The sequence below is a fragment of the Oncorhynchus kisutch genome, linkage group LG1 (assembly GCF_002021735.2).
Source record: "Oncorhynchus kisutch isolate 150728-3 linkage group LG1, Okis_V2, whole genome shotgun sequence".
Taxonomy (NCBI): Eukaryota; Metazoa; Chordata; class Actinopteri; order Salmoniformes; family Salmonidae; genus Oncorhynchus; species Oncorhynchus kisutch.
In genome coordinates this window covers 6,653,244-6,679,363 of record NC_034174.2, presented here as the reverse complement: position 1 = coordinate 6,679,363, position 26,120 = coordinate 6,653,244, and the positions used below count along the sequence as shown (strand labels likewise).

General features: G+C 44.1%; 1 protein-coding gene across 1 annotated transcript in view; it reads left to right on the top strand.

Moving 5' to 3' along the window:
* The window catches only part of LOC109882358 (DDB1- and CUL4-associated factor 1), a 42,516-nt gene extending 17,368 nt beyond the window's left edge, over positions 1-25,148 (top strand). Inside the window, exons 14-26 of the mRNA XM_031802595.1 lie at positions 1,420-1,625; positions 1,809-2,052; positions 2,686-3,343; positions 6,537-6,719; positions 10,892-11,090; positions 19,133-19,215; positions 19,333-19,417; positions 19,837-20,070; positions 20,637-20,835; positions 20,933-21,006; positions 21,618-21,710; positions 22,068-22,299; positions 23,679-25,148. Of these exons, the coding sequence (XP_031658455.1) occupies positions 1,420-1,625; positions 1,809-2,052; positions 2,686-3,343; positions 6,537-6,719; positions 10,892-11,090; positions 19,133-19,215; positions 19,333-19,417; positions 19,837-20,070; positions 20,637-20,835; positions 20,933-21,006; positions 21,618-21,710; positions 22,068-22,299; positions 23,679-23,758 (2,570 nt within the window). The 3' untranslated portion in view covers positions 23,759-25,148. The remainder of the gene's footprint in view (positions 1-1,419; positions 1,626-1,808; positions 2,053-2,685; positions 3,344-6,536; positions 6,720-10,891; positions 11,091-19,132; positions 19,216-19,332; positions 19,418-19,836; positions 20,071-20,636; positions 20,836-20,932; positions 21,007-21,617; positions 21,711-22,067; positions 22,300-23,678) is intronic.
* Positions 25,149-26,120: the final 972 nt, after the last annotated feature.

Below are 26,120 nucleotides of genomic sequence, written 5' to 3'. Positions count from 1 at the left end.
GACCAGTCGCTCTATTCTCTATATCTATAATACTAGACCGTCGCTCTATATTCTCTATATCTACTAGACCAGTCGCTCTATATTCTCTATATCTATACTACTAGACCAGTCGCTCTATATTCTCTATATATAATACTAGACCAGTCGCTCTATATTCTCTATATATAATACTAGACCAGTCGCTCTATATTCTCTATATCTATAATACTAGACCAGTCGCTCTATATTCTCCGACTATATTTCTAGACCAGTCGCTCTATATTCTCCGCCTATATTTCTAGACCAGTCGCTCTATATTCTCCGCCTATATTTCTAGACCAGTCGCTCTATATTCTCCATCTATAATATTAGACCAGTCGCTCTATATTCTCCACCTATATTTCTAGACCAGTCGCTCTATTTTCTCTATGTCTATAATACTAGACCAGTCGCTCTATATCTATAATACTAGACCAGTCGCTCTATATTCTCCGCCTATATTTCTAGACCAGTCGCTCTATATTCTCCATCTATAATACTAGACCAGTCGCTCTATATTCTCCACCTATATTTCTAGACCAGTCGCTCTATTTTCTCTATGTCTATAATACTAGACCAGTCGCTCTATATCTATAATACTAGACCAGTCGCTCTATATTCTCCGCCTATATTTCTAGACCAGTCGCTCTATATTCTCCATCTATAATACTAGACCAGTCGCTCTATATTCTCCACCTATATTTCTAGACCAGTCGCTCTATTTTCTCTATGTCTATAATACTAGACCAGTCGCTCTATATCTATAATACTAGACCAGTCGCTCTATATTCTCCATCTATAATACTAGACCAGTCGCTCTATATTCTCCACCTATATTTCTAGACCAGTCGCTCTATTTTCTCTATGTCTATAATACTAGACCAGTCGCTCTATATCTATAATACTAGACCAGTCGCTCTATATTCTCTATATCTATACTGCTAGATCAGTAGCTCTATATTCTCCACCTATATTTCTAGACCAGTCGCTCTATTTTCTCTATGTCTATAATACTAGACCAGTCGCTCTATATCTATAATACTAGACCAGTCGCTCTATATTCTCTATATCTATACTGCTAGATCAGTTGCTCTATGTTCTCTATATCTATACTGCTAGATCAGTTGCTCTATATTCTCTGTATCTATACTGCTAGATCAGTTGCTCTATATTCTCTATCTATACTGCTAGACCAGTCGCTCTATATTCTCTATATCTATACTGCTAGACCAGTCGCTCTATATTCTCTATATCTATACTGCTAGATCAGTCTCTTTCCTGTACATGTTTTATACAATCTATTTCTTCTGATCTATTTTTTAAACCTGTGACTGGACTATAATTTTGTTCTCAATACTATGTTAGACAAGAAAGTTACCTTTCACTGTGTTCCTCCTGCAGGAATGAGTATTATCCTGGGGGTGGCGGAGGGAGAGGTGTTTGTCAACGATGCAGAGATCCAGAAGTCAGCGCTCCAGGTGGTCACCAACTGTGTGTGTGCCCCCGACCAGACCCTCACTTCAATGGGCAGCTTTCTGCATCACCCCCCACAGGAGAGTGTGCTCGCCAAGATGTGGAACGTTGTCCAGGCCAACAATGGCATTAAGGTAGGGGGTTGTGACTCGTGTCCTCTGTGTAGGTGTATGTATGCGTGTGTCTCGGGGAACGGGGTGTAAAATGCATCTTATTTCTCTGTTACTTACTGCAGTAAAAGACATTGATCCTCAAACATTTTAAAAACTATTTTTTTGTTGTTTTTGTTTACTTCTGTCACTAAACTGTTCTTCCAGGTCCTCCTTGGTTTACTGACGGTCAAGATGCCCATCACGGACGCAGATCTGATTCGAGCGTTGGCTTGCAAGGCTCTGGTTGGTCTGTCTCGCTCCAGGGCTGTCAGCCAGATCATCTCCAAGCTGCCTCTATTCTCCTCCTCACACATCCAGCAGCTGATGAAGGAACCTGTGCTGCAGGACAAACGCTCCCAACACGTTCGCTTCTGTCGTTACTCTGCCGAGCTCATAGAGAGGGTGTCGGGTAAGTCAAATCACCAAAAACCACCTTCAAAACAGACAAACTATTTATTTTCATAGCCAGTTTCATACAAGGTAGCAATACGATATGGAAAAGCATAAATCTGAGATTGGAAATTGTTAGGTCGGGACGATGCCACGAAGCACAATTTAACTTCTTTAGGAAAACAGCCCTATTGTTGGAAACAAACCATTGTTTTAGCCAGAGTATTTATTTTCCAAGCTATAGCACACAATGTTTTACATACAGCAGGTTTTTAAAATAAAAAATTTGTTTGGTCTGTGTGTTTTTTAAAATATTTTTGCCGTTGGAAAAATATTACGATACTGATGTCGTCCCGACATAAACACCTTTATTTAACCAGGTAGGCTAGTTGAGAACAAGTTCTCATTTACAACTGCGACCTGGCCAAGATAAAGTATAGGAGTTTGACACAAACAACGACACAGAGTTACACATGGAGTAGAACAAACATACAGTCAATAATACAGTATAAACAAGTCTATATACGATGTGAGCAAATGAGGTGAGATAAGGGGGGACTTTACCAAGCAGGGTCTTGTAGATGACATGGAGCCAGTATAAACAACTAGGACAACAGGATCTTTCTTTTCATAATGCGTCTGTTTTCCTCAGGTAAACCCTTGTTGATAGGGACAGATGTGTCTTTGGCCCGGCTCCAGAGGGCTAACGTTGTGGCCCAATCACGTATCTCCTTTCCTGAGAAGGAGTTGTTGCTGCTCATCAGGAACCACCTGGTGGCTAAAGGACTCCAGGATACCGCCTCAGCCCTCACCAAGGAGGCTAATCTCCCCTGCGGCCCGCTCTCCCTCTCCATCCCCCTTTCCTCCTCTCCCTCGCTCTACCAGGCAGTCTCTGTAGCTCCTCCCCCTGTCTCATCGTCCGCTGTATTACCCAGAACCCCAAGGGGCATGGTCAACGGAGGATTGGTAGTGGCTGCTCGCCTCACTGCGGTGACCCAATCGTCTTCGTCTTCCTCGGTCCGTCCCTCCTCCTCCTTCCCTCCTTGTACCCCTCACGGCCCACCTCCCCATGGTTCGCCCCAGATGGGGCGTATCCTATTCACGCGGGAGCGCTCCTCGGTCCTCTGTAGCCCTGGGACTGGACTTGGAGGCAGTAGTGGGAAACGGTCCTCCAGTGTGCTGAGACAGAAGTCAGACCACGGGGCTTTTAGCCAGAGTCCTGCCATGAAGAAACAGCTGGACAGACACCTGCCTTCCCCGCCTGCCCTGGACAGCATCATCACGGAGTACCTCAGGGAGCAGCACGCCAGGTTTGAACACTTTTTTGGGGGGGGGGTTTAACGTTTATGTTGTCATCACCAGACTTCAGAAAGTATTCAGACCCCTTGACTTTTTACACATTTTGTTACGTAACAGCCTTATTCTAAAATGATTTTTTAAAAACATGTTTTTCCTCATCAATCTTTCCCCATAATCATAAAGTAAAACATTTGCAAATTTTAAACAGAAATACCTTATTTACATAAATATTCAGACCCTTTGCTATGAGACTCGAAATTGAGCTCAGATGCATCCTGTTTCCATTGATCATCCTTGAGATGTTTCTACAACTTGATTGTAGCCTACCTGTGGTGAATGGATTGGACATGATTTGGAAAGGCACACACACCTGTCTTTATAAGGTCCCACAGTTGACAGTGCATGTCAGAGTAAAAATCAAGCCATGAGGTCGAAGGAATTGTCCGTAGAGCTCCGAGACAGGATTGTGTCGAGGCACAGATCTGGGGAAGGGTACCAAAACATTTCTGCAGCATTGAAGGTCCCCAAGAACACAGTGGCCTCCTGGCCAAACTGAGCAATCTGGGGAGAAGGGCTTTTGTCAGGGAGGTGACCAAGAACCCGATGGTCACTCTAACAGTTCCTCTGTGGAGATGGGAGAACCTTCCAGAAGGATAACCATCGCTGCAGAACTCCACCAGTCAGGCCTTTTATGTAGAGGCACCAGATGGAAGCCACTCCTCAGTAAAAGGCACATGACCGCCCGCTTTGAGCTTTCCAAAAGGCACCTAAAGACGCTGAGACCATGAGAAACAAGATTCTCTGGTCTGATGAAACCAAGATTAAACTCTGGCCTGAATGCCAAGCGTCACGTCTGGAGGAAACCTGGCACCATCCCTAAGGTGAAGCATGGTGGTGGCAGCATCATGCTGTGGGGATGTTTTTCAGTAGCAGGGACTGGGAGACTAGTCAGGATAGAGGGAAAGATGAATGGAGAAAAGTACAGAGAGATCCTTGTTGAAAACCTGCTCCAGAGCATTCAGAACCTCAGACTGGGGAGAAGGTTCACCTTCCAACAGGACAACGACCCTAAGCACACAGCCAAGACAACTTAGGAGTCTCTGAATGTCCTTAAGTGGCCCAGCCGGAGCCCAGACTTGAACCTGATTCAACATCTCTGGAGAGACCTGAAAATAGCTGTGCAGCGACGCTCCCCATCCAACTTGACAGAGCTTGAGAGGATCTGCAGAGAAGAATGGGAGAAACTCCCCAAATACAGGTGTGGCAAGCTTGTAGCGTCATACCCAAGAACATTCGAGGCTGTAATCGCTGCCAGAGGTGCTTCAACAAAGTACTGAGTAAAGAGTCTGAATACTGATGTAAATGGGATATTTCAGTTTTGTATTTTTTTAATGAATTTTCAATGGTTTCACTTAGTTTTTATAATGTGTAGATGAACTGTGTGTATATTATTTAACCTTATATTTATACAGGTTTTTTCTCATAACATCTCTTTTCCAAGAGAGACCTCGTCCAATAGTAGCAGAAGGAACAACGTTTCAGACAAAACAACTTACACACACGAACACAACATTAAAAACACATACAGTACAACAATTACATATTACATTACAAACACAAACATCTTGACTAATAACAGCTGGCCTAAAAACAATTACACTCTTCTATGATATATACATCAATCAAGTGTTTAAACTCCACCAACGAAACTAGATCATCACATTTTAAAATGTTCAGGAGAGAATTCCAGAACCACGTTGCTTAGTAACTAAAACTATTTCTACCAGGACCTGTTCTAATGTTTGGTTCTGTTAGAAGTAAATCAGAATGGGACCATAATTGATATTTATTTACTGAACTGACTAAAAAAAGAACAGAGATAAAATGGCATTTTACCCAATATGGCCTTATAAATCAGTGTACACCAGTGTTTAAGCCTACGCAAGGTCAATGACGACCAGTCAACAGCGCTGTAGAGATCACAATGATGTGTTAGACGTTTCTGATTTGTAATGAACCTGAGGGCTTCATGATACACTGAATCACGTGCTCTGAGGGTAGTGGCTGAGGCCTTATGCCGGTAATAAAATCCTATGTTCAGCTTGTGCTTCCTTATCAAGTTCTCTACATGCACAGTGAAGCTCAGCATATCATCACCCCACGCACCCAAATATTTATACACTTTATTAACTTGCTCTATAGTATGTCCAGCCAATGTAGCAATGACATGATTTGTAACATGCCTGGCATTTGAAAATACCACACTTATTATTTTTATTTTTTTTAAATTTTATTTTACCTTTATTTAACCAGGTAGGCTAGTTGAGAACACCTTTATTTAACCAGGTAGGCTAGTTGAGAACACCTTTATTTAACCAGGTAGGCTAGTTGAGAACACCTTTATTTAACCAGGTAGGCTAGTTGAGAACACCTTTATTTAACCAGGTAGGCTAGTTGAGAACACCTTTATTTAACCAGGTAGGCTAGTTGAGAACACCTTTATTTAACCAGGTAGGCTAGTTGAGAACACCTTTATTTAACCAGGTAGGCTAGTTGAGAACACCTTTATTTAACCAGGTAGGCTAGTTGAGAACACCTTTATTTAACCAGGTAGGCTAGTTGAGAACACCTTTATTTAACCAGGTAGGCTAGTTGAGAACACCTTTATTTAACCAGGTAGGCTAGTTGAGAACACCTTTATTTAACCAGGTAGGCTAGTTGAGAACACCTTTATTTAACCAGGTAGGCTAGTTGAGAACACCTTTATTTAACCAGGTAGGCTAGTTGAGAACACCTTTATTTAACCAGGTAGGCTAGTTGAGAACACCTTTATTTAACCAGGTAGGCCAGTTGAGAACACCTTTATTTAACCAGGTAGGCTAGTTGAGAACACCTTTATTTAACCAGGTAGGCCAGTTGAGAACAAGTTCTCATTTACAATTGCGACCTGGCCAAGATAAAGCAAAGCAGTTCGACAGATAAAACGACACAGAGTTACACATGGAGTAAAAACAAACATACAGTCAATAATGCAGTATAAACAAGTCTATATACAATGTGAGCAAATGAGGTGAGAAGGGAGGTAAAGGCAAAAAAGGCCATGATGGCAAAGTAAATACAATATAGCAAGTAAAATACTGGAATGGTAGTTTTGCAATGGAAGAATGTGACTCATTTCTGAATTATTTTGTAAATGTATTTCAGGTGTAGGAACCCGGTGACTACCTGCCCCCCATTCTCCCTGTTCACACCCCACCAGTGCCCAGAGCCCAAGCAGAGATGCCAGGCCCCCACTAACTTCACCTCCAGACTGACCAGCAGGGTGCTGTATCCTAAACATGGAGGGGTGGACGGAGGTTGTCTGGACAGACACCTCATCTTCAGCAGGTAGGTTTCACCTCAGAATGGCCCTCGGCATTTACATCCAGGCTTCTTGTCTTTTTTTTGTGTGGGGGGGGGGGGGTTCATGTCAATAGTCTGACGTGGCTACCTTCATTTCCTCACCTCCTTCAAAATAATTTATTTATTTATTACACAGTATGCAGTTTAAGTAAGTAGTCTGCAAGGACTGCAAGGACAGTGTCTCCTTGTAGATCTGTTAAGTACCTTCCTTTACTTTCCTTTCTCTTTCTGTAGCGCGTTGTTCCTCTCCTCGGTCTCTCTCCCCCTCTCCATCTCTTTAAATAACCCCTTCATGATGTCTCTCTCCCCCTCTCCATCTCTTTAAATAACCCCTTCATGATGTCTCTCTCCCCCTCTCCATCTCTTTAAATAACCCCTTCATGATGTCTCTCTCCCCCTCTCCATCTCTTTAAATAACCCCTTCATGATGTCTCTCTCCCCCTCTCCATCTCTTTAAATAACCCCTTCATGATGTCTCTCTCCCCCTCTCCATCTCTTTAAATAACCCCTTCATGATGTCTCTCTCTCCATCTCTTTAAATAACCCCTTCATGATGTCTCTCTCCCCCTCTCCATCTCTTTAACTAACCCCTTCATGATGTCTCTCTCCCCCTCTCCATCTCTTTAACTAACCCCTTCATGATGTCTCTCTCCCCCTCTCCATCTCTTTAACTAACCCCTTCATGATGTCTCTCTCCCCCTCTCCATCTCTTTAACTAACCCCTTCATGATGTCTCTCTCTCCCCCTCTCCATCTCTTTAAATAACCCCTTCATGATGTCTCTCTCCCCCTCTCCATCTCTTTAAATAACCCCTTCATGATGTCTCTCTCCCCCTCTCCATCTCTTTAAATAACCCCTTCATGATGTCTCTCTCCCCCTCTCCATCTCTTTAACTAACCCCTTCATGATGTCTCTCTCCCCCTCTCCATCTCTTTAAATAACCCCTTCATGATGTCTCTCTCCCCCTCTCCATCTCTTTAAATAACCCCTTCATGATGTCTCTCTCCCCCTCTCCATCTCTTTAAATAACCCCTTCATGATGTCTCTCTCCCCCTCTCCATCTCTTTAACTAACCCCTTCATGATGTCTCTCTCTCCATCTCTTTAACTAACCCCTTCATGATCTCTCTCTCTCCATCTCTTTAAATAACCCCTTCATGATGTCTCTCTCCCCCTCTCCATCTCTTTAACTAACCCCTTCATGATGTCTCTCTCCCCCTCTCCATCTCTTTAACTAACCCCTTCATGATGTCTCTCTCCCCCTCTCCATCTCTTTAAATAACCCCTTCATGATGTCTCTCTCCCCTCTCCATCTCTTTAACTAACCCCTTCATGATGTCTCTCTCCCCCTCTCCATCTCTTTAAATAACCCCTTCATGATGTCTCTCTCCCCCTCTCCATCTCTTTAAATAACCCCTTCATGATGTCTCTCTCCCCCTCTCCATCTCTTTAACTAACCCCTTCATGATGTCTCTCTCCCCCTCTCCATCTCTTTAAATAACCCCTTCATGATGTCTCTCTCCCCCTCTCCATCTCTTTAACTAACCCCTTCATGATGTCTCTCTCCCCCTCTCCATCTCTTTAAATAACCCCTTCATGATGTCTCTCTCCCCCTCTCCATCTCTTTAAATAACCCCTTCATGATGTCTCTCTCCCCCTCTCCATCTCTTTAACTAACCCCTTCATGATGTCTCTCTCCCCCTCTCCATCTCTTTAAATAACCCCTTCATGATGTCTCTCTCCCCCTCTCCATCTCTTTAAATAACCCCTTCATGATGTCTCTCTCCCCCTCTCCATCTCTTTAAATAACCCCTTCATGATGTCTCTCTCCCCCTCTCCATCTCTTTAAATAACCCCTTCATGATGTCTCTCTCCCCCTCTCCATCTCTTTAAATAACCCCTTCATGATGTCTCTCTCCCCCTCTCCATCTCTTTAACTAACCCCTTCATGATGTCTCTCTCCCCCTCTCCATCTCTTTAACTAACCCCTTCATGATGTCTCTCTCCCCCTCTCCATCTCTTTAAATAACCCCTTCATGATGTCTCTCTCCCCCTCTCCATCTCTTTAAATAACCCCTTCATGATGTCTCTCTCCCCCTCTCCATCTCTTTAAATAACCCCTTCATGATGTCTCTCTCCCCCTCTCCATCTCTTTAAATAACCCCTTCATGATGTCTCTCTCCCCCTCTCCATCTCTTTAAATAACCCCTTCATGATGTCTCTCTCCCCCTCTCCATCTCTTTAAATAACCCCTTCATGATGTCTCTCTCCCCCTCTCCATCTCTTTAAATAACCCCTTCATGATGTCTCTCTCCCCCTCTCCATCTCTTTAACTAACCCCTTCATGATGTCTCTCTCTCCATCTCTTTAACTAACCCCTTCATGATCTCTCTCTCTCCATCTCTTTAAATAACCCCTTCATGATGTCTCTCTCCCCCTCTCCATCTCTTTAACTAACCCCTTCATGATGTCTCTCTCCCCCTCTCCATCTCTTTAACTAACCCCTTCATGATGTCTCTCTCCCCCTCTCCATCTCTTTAAATAACCCCTTCATGATGGTCTCTCTCCCCCTCTCCATCTCTTTAACTAACCCCTTCATGATGTCTCTCTCCCCCTCTCCATCTCTTTAAATAACCCCTTCATGATGTCTCTCTCCCCCTCTCCATCTCTTTAAATAACCCCTTCATGATGTCTCTCTCCCCCTCTCCATCTCTTTAACTAACCCCTTCATGATGTCTCTCTCCCCCTCTCCATCTCTTTAAATAACCCCTTCATGATGTCTCTCTCCCCCTCTCCATCTCTTTAAATAACCCCTTCATGATGTCTCTCTCCCCCTCTCCATCTCTTTAAATAACCCCTTCATGATGTCTCTCTCCCCCTCTCCATCTCTTTAAATAACCCCTTCATGATGTCTCTCTCTCCATCTCTTTAAATAACCCCTTCATGATGTCTCTCTCTCCATCTCTTTAAATAACCCCTTCATGATGTCTCTCTCTCCATCTCTTTAACTAACCCCTTCATGATCTCTCTCTCTCCATCTCTTTAAATAACCCCTTCATGATGTCTCTCTCTCCATCTCTTTAACTAACCCCTTCATGATGTCTCTCTCTCCAGCTCTTTAAATAACCCCTTCATGATGTCTCTCTCTCCAGCTCTTTAACTAACCCCTTCATGATGTCTCTCTCTCCAGCTCTTTAAATAACCCCTTCATGATGTCTCTCTCTCCATCTCTTTAACTAACCCCTTCATGATGTCTCTCTCTCCATCTCTTTAAATAACCCCTTCATGATGTCTCTCTCTCTCCATCTCTTTAAATAACCCCTTCATGATCTCTCTCTCTCCAGCTCTTTAACTAACCCCTTCATGATCTCTCTCTCTCCAGCTCTTTAAATAACCCCTTCATGATGTCTCTCTCTCCAGCTCTTTAAATAACCCCTTCATGATGTCTCTCTCTCCATCTCTTTAAATAACCCCTTCATGATGTCTCTGTCTCTCCATCTCTTTAAATAACCCCTTCATGATGTCTCTCTCTCTCCATCTCTTTAAATAACCCCTTCATGATCTCTCTCTCTCCAGCTCTTTAACTAACCCCTTCATGATCTCTCTCTCGCCATCTCTTTAACTAACCCCTTCATGATGTCTCTCTTGCCATCTCTTTAACTAACCCCTTCATGATGTCTCTCTCGCCATCTCTTTAACTAACCCCTTCATGATGTCTCTCTCGCCATCTCTTTAACTAACCCCTTCATGATGTCTCTCTCGCCATCTCTTTAACTAACCCCTTCATGATGTCTCTCTCTCCATCTCTTTAGTTAAAACCCCTTCATGATGTCTCTCTCTCCATCTCTTTAACTAACCCCTTCATGATGTCTCTCTCTCCATCTCTTTAGTTAAAACCCCTTCATGATGTCTCTCTCGCCATCTCTTTAACTAACCCCTTCATGATGTCTCTCTCGCCATCTCTTTAACTAACCCCTTCATGATGTCTCTCTCGCCATCTCTTTAACTAACCCCTTCATGATGTCTCTCTCGCCATCTCTTTAACTAACCCCTTCATGATGTCTCTCTCGCCATCTCTTTAGTTAAAACCCCTTCATGATGTCTCTCTCTCTCTCCATCTCTTTAGCTAACCCCTTCATGATGCCTTTCCCCCCTCAGGTTCCGGCCCATCTCAGTGTTCAGGGAGGCTGAGGATGATGACAGTGGTTTCACCTGTTGTGCCTTCTCAGCCCGCGAGCGTTTCCTGATGCTGGGGACGTGTACAGGACACCTGAAGCTCTATAATGTGTTCAGCGGTCAGGAGGAGGCTAGCTACAGCTGTCATACTTCAGCCATCACTCACCTTGAGCCCTCACGGGTATGTAGATTGTTGGATGGATGGATCAGAGTGGTCAGGAGGAGGATGGCTACAGCCATCACTCACCTGGAATCATCACGTCTCATTAGTAATAATCATACTACTACTGCACCTAAAAAATATAGCGGCGCCACCATCAGGATGACTTGGATATACCACCGTTGGATGATATCTTGTGTACTACTTACCACATTTGCCAAATATCAGAACTCAAAATCCAAACCGGTCATGTAATATGCTGTTGATGTCTGCTGCAGAGGGACGAGAGAGAGCCAGGAGAAAATGAAAAAATGATTTGAGAAAATGATATGGAAATGGAAATAAAAGTGCTGAAAACCTAAATATTTTAAAATATGTTGGAGAACAAGCTATGAAGGGAAAAATACTGGCGTTTTGGTACAGCCAACTAGCGCAAAAATTATATTGTGATATTGTCAAAACGATACTTCGGATATATCCCCCAAAAAATATGTAATATGTAACTTAATATATATTTTTCTCTCACTAATGTTGACTACTTTAAAACGTCTTCTACTCAAGTACTGCTTGACCAAGGAGTAGCGTTTTAAGTGTTTTTAACCAAATTTGAAATTGTGGAAAATCCATGTCGGATCTTATGGGTCCTTGAAGCAATTTTTTTTCTCGTGAGGGGCGTATGTACTGAACTTCAGGACTCGTATAAGAGGTGAGGGACGTATGTACTGAACTTCAGGACTCGTTTAAGAGGTGAGGGACGTATGTACTGAACTTCAGGACTCGTATAAGAGGTGAGGGGCGTATGTACTGAACTTCAGGACTCGTATAAGAGGTGAGGGGCGTATGTACTGAACTTCAGGACTCGTATAAGAGGTGAGGGACGGGAGCTTTCAAAGTTTGAAAATTGCTCAAACAATATGGCCGCGAAAAGCCAAGGAGAGTGTGCGCATGATTCTATCCGGTCCAACAGCCGGTCAAGGCCAACAAAGGGGTTTCACCCAGCGTAAACCCATAACTACTGCTACTGCTGCTACTACTGCTGCTACTGCTGCTACTGCTGCCTCTGCTACTACTACTACTGCCTCTGCTGCTACTACTACTACTGCCTCTGCTACTGCTGCTACTACTACTGCCTCTGCTACTGCTGCTACTACTACTGCCTCTGCTGCTACTACTACTACTGCCTCTGCTACTACTACTACTACTACTACTACTGCCTCTGCTGCTACTACTACTACTACTACTGCCTCTGCTACTGCTGCTACTACTACTACTGCCCTGCTACTGCTGCTACTACTACTACTGCCTCTGCTGCTGCTACTACTACTACTACTACTGCCTCTGCTACTGCTGCTACTACTACTGCCTCTGCTGCTTACTACTACCTACTGGCCTCTGTGCTACTACTACCTGCCTCTGCTGCTACTATCTACTTGCACTCTGCTGCTACTCATAACTACTGCCTCTGCTGCTGCCTACTACTACTACTACCTGCCCTCTGCTGCTAATACTACTACTACTACTGCCTCTGCTGCTACTACTACTACTACTACTACTACTGCCTCTGCTACTGCTACTACTACTGCCTCTGCTGCTACTACTACTACTGGCCTCTGCTGCTACTACTACTTGCCTTGCCTCTGCTTGCTTACCTACTACTACTTGCCTCTGCTGCTACTACTACTACTTACTGCCTCTGCTGCTACTACTACTTACTACTACTACTACTACTGCCTCGCTGCTACTTACTACTACTGCCTCTGCCTGCTACTACTCACTACTTACTACTACTGCCTCTGCTGCTACTACTACTACTGCCTCTGCTGCTACTACTACTACTGCCTCTGCTGCTACTACTACTACTACTACTACTACTACTGCCTCTGCTGCTACTACTACTACTGCCTCTGCTGCTACTACTACTACTACTACTACTGCTACTACTACTGCATCTGCTGCTACTACTACTACTACTACTACTACTGCCTCTGCTGCTACTACTACTACTACTACTACTACTACTACTACTACTACTACTACTGCCTCTGCTGCTACTACTACTGCCTCTGCTGCTACTACTACTACTACTACTACTACTGCCTCTGCTGCTACTACTACTACTACTACTACTACTGCCTCTGCTGCTACTACTACTACTACTACTACTACTGCCTCTGCTGCTACTACTACTACTGCCTCTGCTGCTACTGCCTCTGCTGCTACTACTACTACTACTGCTACTACTACTACTACTGCTACTACTGCCTCTGCTGCTACTACTACTACTGCCTCTGCTACTACTACTACTACTACTACTACTACTGCATCTGCTGCTACTACTACTACTACTGCCTCTGCTGCTACTACTACTACTGCCTCTGCTGCTACTACTACTACTACTGCCTCTGCTGCTGCTACTACTACTGCCTCTGCTGCTGCTACTACTACTACTACTGCCTCTGCTGCTACTACTACTACTACTGCCTCTGCTGCTGCTACTACTACTACTACTGCCTCTGCTGCTGCTACTACTACTGCCTCTGCTGCTGCTACTACTACTACTACTGCCTCTGCTGCTACTACTACTACTGCCTCTGCTACTACTACTACTACTACTACTACTACTGCATCTGCTGCTACTACTACTACTACTGCCTCTGCTGCTACTACTACTACTGCCTCTGCTGCTACTACTACTACTACTGCCTCTGCTGCTGCTACTACTACTGCCTCTGCTGCTACTACTACTACTACTGCATCTGCTGCTACTACTACTGCTACTGCCTCTGCTGCTACTACTACTACTACTACTACTGCCTCTGCTGCTACTACTACTACTACTGCCTCTGCTGCTACTACTACTACTACTGCATCTGCTGCTACTACTACTACTACTGCATCTGCTACTACTACTACTACTGCCTCTGCTGCTACTACTACTACTACTGCATCTGCTACTACTACTACTACTGCCTCTGCTGCTACTACTACTACTACTGCCTCTGCTGCTACTACTACTACTACTGCCTCTGCTGCTACTACTAACTACTACTGCCCTCTGCTGCTACTACTACTACTACTGCCTCTGCTGCTACTACTAGACTACTACTGCCTCTGCTGCTACTACTACTACTACTGCCTCTGCTGCTACTACTACTACTACTGCCTGCTGCTCACTACTACTACTACTGCCTCTGCTGCTACTACTACTACTACTGCCTCTGCTGCTGCTACTACTACTACTACTGCCTCTGCTGCTGCTACTACACTACTGCCTCTGCTGCTACTACTACTACTGCCTCTGCTGCTACTACTACTACTACTACTACTGCATCTGCTGCTACTACTACTGCTACTACTACTACTACTACTACTACTACTACTACTACTACTACTACTACTACTACTACTACTATACTACTACTACTTACTACTGCATCTGCTGCTGCTGCTACTACTACTACTACTACTACTACTACTACTACTACTACTACTACTGCTACTACTACTGCATCTGCTGCTGCTACTACTACTACTACTACTACTACTACTACTACTACTACTACTACTACTACTACTACTGCTACTACTACTACTGCTACTACTACTGCATCTGCTGCTGCTACTACTACTGCCTCTGCTACTGCTGCTACTACTACTGCCTCTGGGCTCTACTACTACTACTACTGCCTCTGCTGGCTACTACTACTACTGCCTCTGCTGCTACTACTACTACTGCCTCTGCTGCTGCTATACTACTACTGCTCTGCTGCTACTACTACTACTGCCCTCTGCTGCTACTACTACTACTACTACTGCCTCTGCTGCTACTACTACTACTGCCTCTGCTGCTACTACTACTACTACTGCTCTGCTGCTGCTACTACTACTACTACTACTGCCTCTGCTGCTACTACTACTACTACTGCCTCTGCTGCTACTACTACTACTACTACTGCCTCTGCTGCTACTACTACTACTACTACTACTACTGCCTCTGCTACTGCTACTACTACTGCCTCTGCTGCTACTACTACTACTACTGCCTCTGCTGCTACTACTACTACTACTGCCTCTGCTGCTACTACTACTACTGCCTCTGCTACTACTACTACTACTGCCTCTGCTGCTACTACTACTACTGCCTCTGCTGCTACTACTACTACTACTGCCTCTGCTGCTGCTACTACTACTACTGCCTCTGCTGCTGCTACTACTACTACTGCCTCTGCTGCTACTACTACTGCCTCTGCTGCTACTACTACTACTGCCTCTGCTGCTACTACTACTACTGCCTCTGCTGCTGCTACTACTACTACTACTGCCTCTGCTGCTACTACTACTACTACTACTGCCTCTGCTGCTACTACTACTACTACTACTACTACTGCCTCTGCTACTGCTACTACTACTGCCTCTGCTGCTACTACTACTACTGCCTCTGCTGCTACTACTACTACTGCCTCTGCTGCTACTACTACTACTGCCTCTGCTGCTACTACTACTACTACTGCCTCTGCTGCTACTACTACTACTACTACTACTACTACTGCCTCTGCTGCTACTACTACTACTGCCTCTGCTGCTACTACTACTACTACTACTACTGCCTCTGCTGCTACTACTACTACTGCCTCTGCTGCTACTACTACTACTGCCTCTGCTGCTACTACTACTACTACTACTACTACTACTGCCTCTGCTGCTACTACTACTACTGCCTCTGCTGCTACTACTACTACTACTACTACTGCTACTACTACTGCATCTGCTGCTACTACTACTACTACTACTACTACTGCCTCTGCTGCTACTACTACTACTACTACTACTACTACTACTACTACTACTGCCTCTGCTGCTACTACTACTGCCTCTGCTGCTACTACTACTACTACTACTACTGCCTCTGCTGCTACTACTACTACTACTACTACTACTGCCTCTGCTGCTACTACTACTACTACTACTACTACTGCCTCTGCTGCTACTACTACTACTGCCTCTGCTGCTACTGCCTCTGCTGCTACTACTACTACTACTGCTATACTACTACTCTACTACTATGCCCTCTGCTGCTACTACTACTACTGCCTCTGCTACTACTACTACTACTACTACTACTACTGCATCTGCTGCTACTACTACTACTACTGCCTCTGCTGGCTACTACTTACTACTGCCTCTGCTGCACTACTACTACTACTGCCTCTGCTGCTGCTACTACTACTGCCTCTGCTGCTGCTTACTACTACTACTACTGCCTCTGCTGCTACTACTACTACTACTGCCTCTGCTGCTGCTACTTACTACTACTACTGCCTCTGCTGCTGCTACTACTACTGCCTCTGCTGCTGCTACTACTACTACTACTGCCTCTGTGCTACTACTACTACTGCCTCTGCTACTACTACTACTACTACTACTACTACTGCATCTGCTGCTACTACTACTACTACTGCCTCTGCTGCTACTACTACTACTGCCTCTGCTGCTACTACTACTACTACTGCCTCTGCTGCTGCTACTACTACTGCCTCTGCTGCTACTACTACTACTACTGCATCTGCTGCTACTACTACTGCTACTGCCTCTGCTGCTACTACTACTACTACTACTACTGCCTCTGCTGCTACTACTACTACTACTGCCTCTGCTGCTACTACTACTACATACTGCATCTGCTGCTACTACTACTACTACTGCATCTGCTACTACTACTACTACTGCCCTCTGCTGCTACTACTACTACTACTGCATCTGCTACTACTACTACTACTGCCTCTGCTGCTACTACTACTACTACTGCCTCTGCCTGCTACTACTACTACTACTGGCCTACTGCTAGCTTACTACTACTACTGCCTCTGCTGCTACTACTATACTCTGCCTGCTGCTACTACTACTACTACTGCCTCTGCTCGCTACTACTACTACTACTGCCTCTGCTGCTTACTACTACTAACTACTGCCTCTGCTGGCCTCTACTACTAACTACTGCCTCTGCTGCTACTTACTACTACTACTGCCTCTGCTGGCTACACTACTATACTGCCATCTGGCTGCTGCTACTACCTACTGCCTCTGCTGCTGCTACTACTACTGCCTCTGCTGCTACTACTACTACTGCCTCTGCTGCTACTACTACTACTACTACTACTGCATCTGCTGCTACTACTACTGCTACTACTACTACTACTACTACTACTACTACTACTACTACTACTACTACTGCTACTACTACTACTACTACTACTACTGCATCTGCTGCTGCTGCTACTACTACTACTACTACTACTACTACTACTACTACTACTACTACTACTGCTTACTACTACTGCATCTGCTGCTGCTACTACTACTACTACTACTACTACTACTACTACTACTACTACTACTACTACTGCTACTACTACTACTGCTACTACTACTGCATCTGCTGCTGCTACTACTACTGCCTCTGCTACTGCTGCTACTACTACTGCCTCTGCTGCTACTACTACTACTACTGCCTCTGCTGCTACTACTACTACTGCCTCTGCTGCTACTACTACTACTGCCTCTGCTGCTGCTACTACTACTGCCTCTGCTGCTACTACTACTACTGCCTCTGCTGCTACTACTACTACTACTGCCTCTGCTGCTACTACTACTACTGCCTCTGCTGCTACTACTACTACTGCCTCTGCTGCTGCTACTACTACTACTACTGCCTCTGCTGCTACTACTACTACTACTGCCTCTGCTGCTACTACTACTACTACTACTGCCTCTGCTGCTACTACTACTACTACTACTACTACTGCCTCTGCTACTGCTACTACTACTGCCTCTGCTGCTACTACTACTACTGCCTCTGCTGCTACTACTACTACTACTGCCTCTGCTGCTACTACTACTACTGCCTCTGCTACTACTACTACTACTGCCTCTGCTGCTACTACTACTACTGCCTCTGCTGCTACTACTACTACTACTGCCTCTGCTGCTGCTACTACTACTACTGCCTCTGCTGCTGCTACTACTACTACTGCCTCTGCTACTGCTGCTACTACTACTGCCTCTGCTACTGCTGCTACTACTACTGCCTCTGCTGCTACTGCCTCTGCTGCTACTACTACTACTGCTGCTACTACTACTACTGCCTCTGCTGCTGCTACTACTACTACTGCCTCTGCTACTACTACTACTACTGCCTCTGCTGCTACTACTACTACTACTACTACTGCCTCTGCTACTACTACTACTACTACTGCCTCTGCTACTACTACTACTACTACTGCCTCTGCTGCTGCTACTACTACTGCTGCTGCTGCTACTACTACTGCTGCTGCTACTACTACTACTACTGCCTCTGCTGCTACTACTACTACTACTACTGCCTCTGCTACTGCTGCTACTACTACTGCCGCTACTACTACTGCCTCTGCTGCTACTACTACTACTGCCTCTGCTGCTACTACTACTACTGCTGCTACTACTACTACTGCCTCTGCTGCTGCTACTACTACTACTACTGCTGCTGCTGCTACTACTACTGCCTCTGCTGCTGCTACTACTACTGCCTCTGCTGCTACTACTACTACTACTACTACTGCCTCTGCTGCTACTACTACTACTGCCTCTGCTGCTGCTACTACTACTACTGCTGCTGCTACTACTACTGCTGCTGCTACTACTACTACTGCTACTACTGCCCCTGCTGCTACTACTACTACTGCCTCTGCTGCTACTACTACTACTGCCTCTGCTGCTACTACTACTACTGCCTCTGCTGCTACTACTACTGCCTCTGCTACTACCACTACCACTACTACTACTACTACTACTACTAAACTAATATACTACTATACCACTATGACGACTACAGGCGGTAATAATGACAGCTACAGCTGTCACAGCTCAGCCATCACACCTTGAGCTCTATGCATCAAATCAACTCAATGCAACGTATTTCCCAAATATTTCTCTATTAGCAGTAATCGCCGTAGCAGGCCTCAATAGTATGTTCAGTGGTAGACTGGCTCTTCTTCTTCTTCCAACACTGATCTCTCCTGTATTTTCAGGACGGTTCTCTGCTGCTGACGTCTGCCTCGTGGAGTGTCCCTCTGTCAGCTCTCTGGAGCATGCAGTCTGTCTTCGAGATGAAGTTAGTGTCACTCTGAGCTCGTAGTCTTGAACTCTTTAGTCATTGGCTTGTTAGTTAGTTTAGTCATTTCCTTTTATAGAGACTTTCATAAACAATCGGGATTGTCTTCTGTTTCAGGCATTCCTTTTTGGACGACCATTACGTAGAGTTCAGTAAACTGTCACAAGACAGAGTGATTGGCACCAAGGACCAGGTAGCTCATGTAAGTCGACTTCTTTGTTTACACCGTGTCTTTTCTGTCACCTGTTGCTGAACTTATATTCTTTGAACTCCGACCCTGTCTTAAAACCACTGGACGTGTATAATTCATATTTTCCTTCACCGATGTGTGAATAAAGAAATGAGAGGCTCACGGTGCTTCCTATGAGCAGTGGCCTCTTGTTTTACTTATTTTCTTTTATCCATTCTCGTTTAAAAAATAAATAAATGTATCCATTGTTTTTTTTGTGTGTTTAAAAAAAATCCATTCTCGTTTTATTTGTTTGTTTTTTAAAATCCATTCTCGTTTTTTTGAATCCATTATTTTATTTTTTATTTGATCCATTCTTGTTTTTTTTGTGTTTTTTTTAGCACCGGTTTTCTCAAGTTTAGGATGTTAATTTCACCTTCATTTGTGTCCAGATCTATGACATACAGTCAGGCCAGAAGTTGCTGACCCTTAATGACCCTGGCCTGGCCAACAACTACAAGAGGAACTGTGCGACCTTTAACCCCAGCGACGACCTGGTGCTCAACGACGGGGTCATGTGGGACGTGCGCTCTGCTCAGGCCATCCACAAGTTTGACAAGTTCAATATGAACATCAGCGGCGTGTTCCATCCCAACCGCCTCGAGGTCATCATCAACACAGAGATTGTATCCTTATTACTTCCTGATTTGGTCCTTATTACTTCCTGATTTGGTCCTTATTACTTCCTGATTTGGTCCTTATTCCTTTCTGTTTTGGTCCTTATTCCTTTCTGTTTTGGTCCTTATTCCTTCCGGTTTTGGTCCTTATTCCTTCCGGTTTTGGTCCTTATTACTTCCGGTTTTGGTCCTTATTACTTCCTGTTTTGGTCCTTATTACTTCCTGTTTTGGTCCTTATTACTTCCTGTTTTGGTCCTTATTACTTCCTGTTTGGATAACATTATTAACAATAAGGAAATGAACAACTTTATTAACAAAAAGAACAGTCACAACTCACTGCAATACATTTAATGCTCACTTTTGTTAACAGAGCAAATCTAACTCATTTAAACAAATCCAAAGAAGATCATCTGTAAAAATGCTCCTGGGATTTGGCATCCTGCTGCTTGTATCATGAGTATCACCAGACGTGTAAAAACTCAGGGGAGATCTAATCGTAGCCTTTATAACTATGGCCTGAGTGTCTCCAGGTAAAAACATTGGAAGTGATGATCACCTTGACCAGCTATGCCAGTGGGACCTGAGGACGTTCCATCTCCTCCACACTGTGCCTGCCTTGGACCAGTGTAGAGGAGTCTTCAACAACAACGCCACGGTCATGTACGGAGCCATGCTCCAGGCTGATGAGGAGGATGATGTGATGGACCAACAGATGAAGAGTCCCTTTGGTTCCTCCTTCAGAACCTTTGACGCCACCGACTACAAACCCATCGGTATGACCTAAAGGTCATAGGTCAAGCATAGGGATTTTGTTTTGTGGCCTGTGGCATGTTGGTTGAAATGAACTTCTGGTTGTATGTTCTTCCTCAGCTACTGTGGATGTGAAGAGGAATATATTTGACCTGTGTACTGACACTAGGGACTGCTACCTGGCTGTCATCGAGGTAAACTTCCTGGTTTTATTTCCATTGCTGATATTCCATGTTACGTCTTTTAGCTCTGCTCCTGACCGTCCCATTCTACCTGTCAATCAGTATATGGTTGTTATCATGTAGGAAGAATGAGCTGTATTGTTTGTGTCCCATATTCTTATTTAGGGATTAGGGGTGTAGGGCTAGGGGTTTAGGGATTAGGGGCTAGGGGCTAGGGGTAAAGGGCTAGGGGTTTAGGGATTAGGGGCTATGGATTAGGGGCTAGGGATTAGGGGCTTAGGGCTAGAGGTTAAGGATTAGGGGCTAGGGGCTAGGGGTAAAGGGTTAGGGATTAGGGTGGTGCAATGCTCCCTGCCATATTATTGCTCTCTGTTCTACTCTGGCTCTTGATCTGAGTCCCAAATAGACATCCAAAAAGAAACTGAAGAGTGGAATGTGGGAAGTGTAGTTCTCTCTGTCGGTCAGCAGTTCATCTCAAGCTGTGTGTTCTTCTAAAGAGTGGAATGTGGGAAGTGTAGTTCTCTCTGTGGGTCAGCAGTTCATCTAAAGAGTGGAATGTGGGAAGTGTAGTTCTCTCTTTCGGTCAGCAGTTCATCTCAAGCTGTGTGTTCTAACGTCTTTAGAACCAGGACTCTATCAACATGGACACGGTGTGTCGCTTGTATGAAGTGGGGAGACAGAGACTAGCTGAGGAAGGAGAGGATGATGAAGATCAGGTAAGAAATGCTGTCCTTCTCTCTACTAAACTCAGTCTAACTTTAGCATCTTATCTACATCAGCGCTCTCCTAGTGTTCCTAATCTCTAATATCCAGTCTCTCCATTTCAACCCATACTGCCCAGTGCTCTTTGATCGGGGTTCTGAGAGCCCACAGGGTTACACACCAGAACCTTTGTTCCTATCCAAGCCCGTCACTAAAACACCTGCTTCTATCCCAGCCTCTCCCTACTGTTTGCCCTTGTGTTAACTGTGTTCAACTATATTGATGTGTTTAAAAAAATATTTTTATATATATATTTCATCTTGTTTCACCTTGTGTTGATTTGTGTTCAAAATATGTCACCTTCCCACCAGGAGGATCAAGACGATGATGAAGACTCTGACGACGACGACGATGAAGATGACGACGATGATGACATGGAGACTGACCCGCTGTTGGCCGAGCTGATCGAGGGAGGAGACGGAGAGGAGGATGGAGGTAACGACTTCTCTCCCTCGGATGATGAAGCAGTGGCCAGGCTGCTCGATGCTGATGCTGATGATGATGAGGATGACTCGAACAACGATGCTGAGATTGACCTGGGATGTGAGTAACTGCGGTGTCTTCTTGGGAAAATAATTTATCACACACAAAACATCCACTAGTCTAGAAGCGAGAGGAAAAAGCAGACGAAGACTGGCAGCATTGGCCAGGCACTATGTTTCCCCAGGTACCAAGAGGATTATGTCTGATTCATTGATCCATTAGATTTTTGGGCAAAAAAAAATCTGAATCAAATTTTAACATCAAATTGTATTTGTCACATGCGCCAAATACAACAGGTAGACCTTTCAGTGAAATGCTTCATTACAAGCCCATAACCAAATACAACAGGTAGACCTTTCAGTGAAATGCTTCATTACAAGCCCATAACCAAATACAACAGGTAGACCTTTCAGTGAAATGCTTCATTACAAGCCCATAACCAAATACAACAGGTAGACCTTTCAGTGAAATGCTTCATTACAAGCCCATAACCAAATACAACAGGTAGACCTTTCAGTGAAATGCTTCATTACAAGCCCATAACCAAATACAACAGGTAGACCTTTCAGTGAAATGCTTCATTACAAGCCCATAACCAAATACAACAGGTAGACCTTTCAGTGAAATGCTTCATTACAAGCCCATAACCAACAATGCAGATTTAAGAAAAATAAGTGTTTAGTAAAAAATAGATAAGTAAAAAAAATTAAATAGCAAATATTTAAATAGCAGCAGTACAATAACGAGACTATATACAGGGGGTACCAGTACAGAGTCAATGTGCGGGGGGGGGGGGGGGGGGCACCGGTTAGTTGATGTAATTGAGGTAGTATGTACATGTAGGTAGAGTTATTAAAGTGACGTTGCATAGATAATAAACAGCGAGTAGCAGCAGCAGCGTAAGAGGGGAGGGGACAGATGATGTAAATAGTCTGGGTAGACATTTGATTAGATGTTCAGCAGTCTTATGGCTTTGGGGGTAGAAGCTGTTTAGAAGCCTTTTGGACCTAGACTTGGTGCTCCGGTACCGCTTGCCGTGCGGTAGCAGAGAGAACAGTCTATGACTAGGGTGGCTGGTGTCTTTGACCATTTTTAGGGTCTTGCTCTGACACCGCCTGGTGTAGAGGTCCTGGATGGCAGGAAGCTTGGCCCCAGTGATGTACTGAGCCGTACGCACTACCCTCTGTCGTGCCTTGCGATCGGAGGCCGAGCAGTTTCCGTACCAGGCAGTGATGGTGCAGCTGTAGAACCTTTTGACGATCTGGGGCCCCCATGACAAATCTTTTCAGTCTCCTGGGGGGGGAATAGGCTTTGTCGTGCCCTCTTCACGACTGTCTTGGTGTGTTTGGACCATGATAGTTTGTTGGGGAAACAGTGAAAGTGAATAAGTTCACACACTCACACCAACTTTCTATGTCCCCGTCTGTCTTCCCATACAGCTGACAGTTCCGACAGCTCAGACGGCAGCACTGACACCTCGGATCTGGAGGACCAACTCTTCCTGTCTATGAGCGACTAAAACAGCGAACAGGACATGACAACCAGGAAGTGACAAAAGGGACACAACAAGGATCCACCCATTGGGGGACCCCCCCCCCCCCCCCTTATGAATGTGAATTCATATGCACAAAGAGAAAATATGAAATAAAAAGATGGTATTTGAAGCAATCCCAGGTGTGAGATGGTAATAGTGAAGGACCGATGACTGTTGACTGATGGTGTTGTTGGACATGACAGGCTACCTACTGAATTCCGGATGTAACCCCTAGCAACTACACGCTAGGCGCTCTTGTAGGTCAGAGAATTTTGCATTGCCTTTCAATGCCTCTTAAGATGTTCTTGGGTGTAGGGTCTTGGGTTCCATTTGGAAGTCTGCACTAGTTTGACAAGGGGAAAGAGACTTGATATTATAGACCGAAGGACACTTAGACAAAACTATCAACACTTTCTTTATCTGACGTGTAGCAATTTGAATTGTACAAAAATACGATATTTTTTTTTTTCCCTCCAGATTTTTTGTTGGCCTTTTGACTTTTGATGTTTTAATTTGGTATGTTTTAATTTTGGGGGATTTGTAGCTGTAAAATAGCTACTGCTCTTGTATTTATTATATTAGGATCCCCATTAGTTGTAGCAAAAGCAGCAGCTACTCTTCTTGAGGTCCACACAGAACACAGAACACAGAACACAGAACATGACACATAATACAGAACACAGAACACAGAACACATAATACAGAACACAGAACACAGGACACAGAACACAGAACATGACACATAATACAGAACACAGAACACAGAACACAGGACACAGAACACAGAACATGACACATAATACAGAACACAGGGCACAGAACACATAATACAGAACACAGAACACAGGACACAGAACACATAATACAGAACACAGAACACAGGACACAGAACACAGAACATGACACATAATACAGAACACAGAACACAGAACACAGAACACAGAACACAGGACACAGGACACAGGACACAGGACACAGGACACAGGACACAGAACACAGAACACAGAACACGAAACATGACATTAATACATAACATTTAATAGACAAGAACAGCTCCAGGACAGAACAGAGCTCGTTGCTACATCCAGCCCTGTTAAATCTACTGGTTAATACTAAGACTACTATCGCTTTAAGGATGCAACCTTCTCCGTTAAATTTAAGTTATGACAACAAACAATGGCAGACAACTTTCCATTATTTTAGTGTTTCAGATTGACTGTTTTGCAAAACATTGTCAAGCTAACCAGTCAAGAGTCAAAATGATGTCTAGCTTCAAAACTGTTTAATTTATTTACTCTATTATAATTTTTTGAGGGGTTATTGTACTTTGTCAAATGCCAGTGACAATTAATATAAAATATTCATACAAATTTAACTGAATGCTCCTATGTTTGCTCTTGTACCCCTTTTTTCACACCACTGAGCCCAGCTGTACTGGCCCGGCCCGGTTACACGTCCAGCATAGTTGCTGGAATGGTGCTGTACAGGGCAATGTAAAAAGATCATATCCAAGCCTGCATAGTGTGAAAAGGGTGTTCTATAGTGGTAAATGGGTGTAGGGAGTTTAATGGCCTCTAGAGGTCAGTGTTGAATAATGTGGATACATATTGATATTTAAACAGCCATATATCATTTACACTACCGGTCAAAAGTTTTAGAACACCGACTCATTTAAGGGTTTCATTTTTTATTTTTTTTAACTATTTTCTACATTTATAGAATAATAGTGAAGACATCAACACTATGAAATAACACATATGGAATCATGTAGTAACCAAAAAAGTGTTACACAAATCTAAATATATTTGAGATTCTTCAAAGGAGCCACCCTTTGCCTTGATGACAGCTTTGCACACTCTTGGCATTCTCTCAACCAGCTTCATGAGGTAGTCACCTGGAATGCATTGCAATTAACAGGTGTGCCTTGTTAAAAGTTAATTTGTGGAATTTCTTTCCTTCTTAATGCGTTTGAGCCAATCAGTTGTGTTGTGACAAGGTAGGGTTGGTATAAGGAATATAGCCCTATTTGGTAAAAGACCAAGTCCATATTATGACAAGAACAGCTCAAATAAGCAAAGAGAAACGACAGTCCATCATTACCTTTAAGACATGAAGGTCAGTCAATCTGGAAAAAAATGTAAGAACTTTGAAAGTTTCTTCAAGTGCAGTCGCAAAAAACCATCAGGCGCTATGATGAAACTGGCTCTCATGAGGACCGCCACAGGAAAGGAAGACCCAGAGATACCTCTGCTGCAGATGAGAAGTTCATTAGAGTTACCAGCCTCAGATTGCAGCTCAAATAAATGCTTCGCAGAGTTAAAGTAACAGACACATCTCAACATCAACT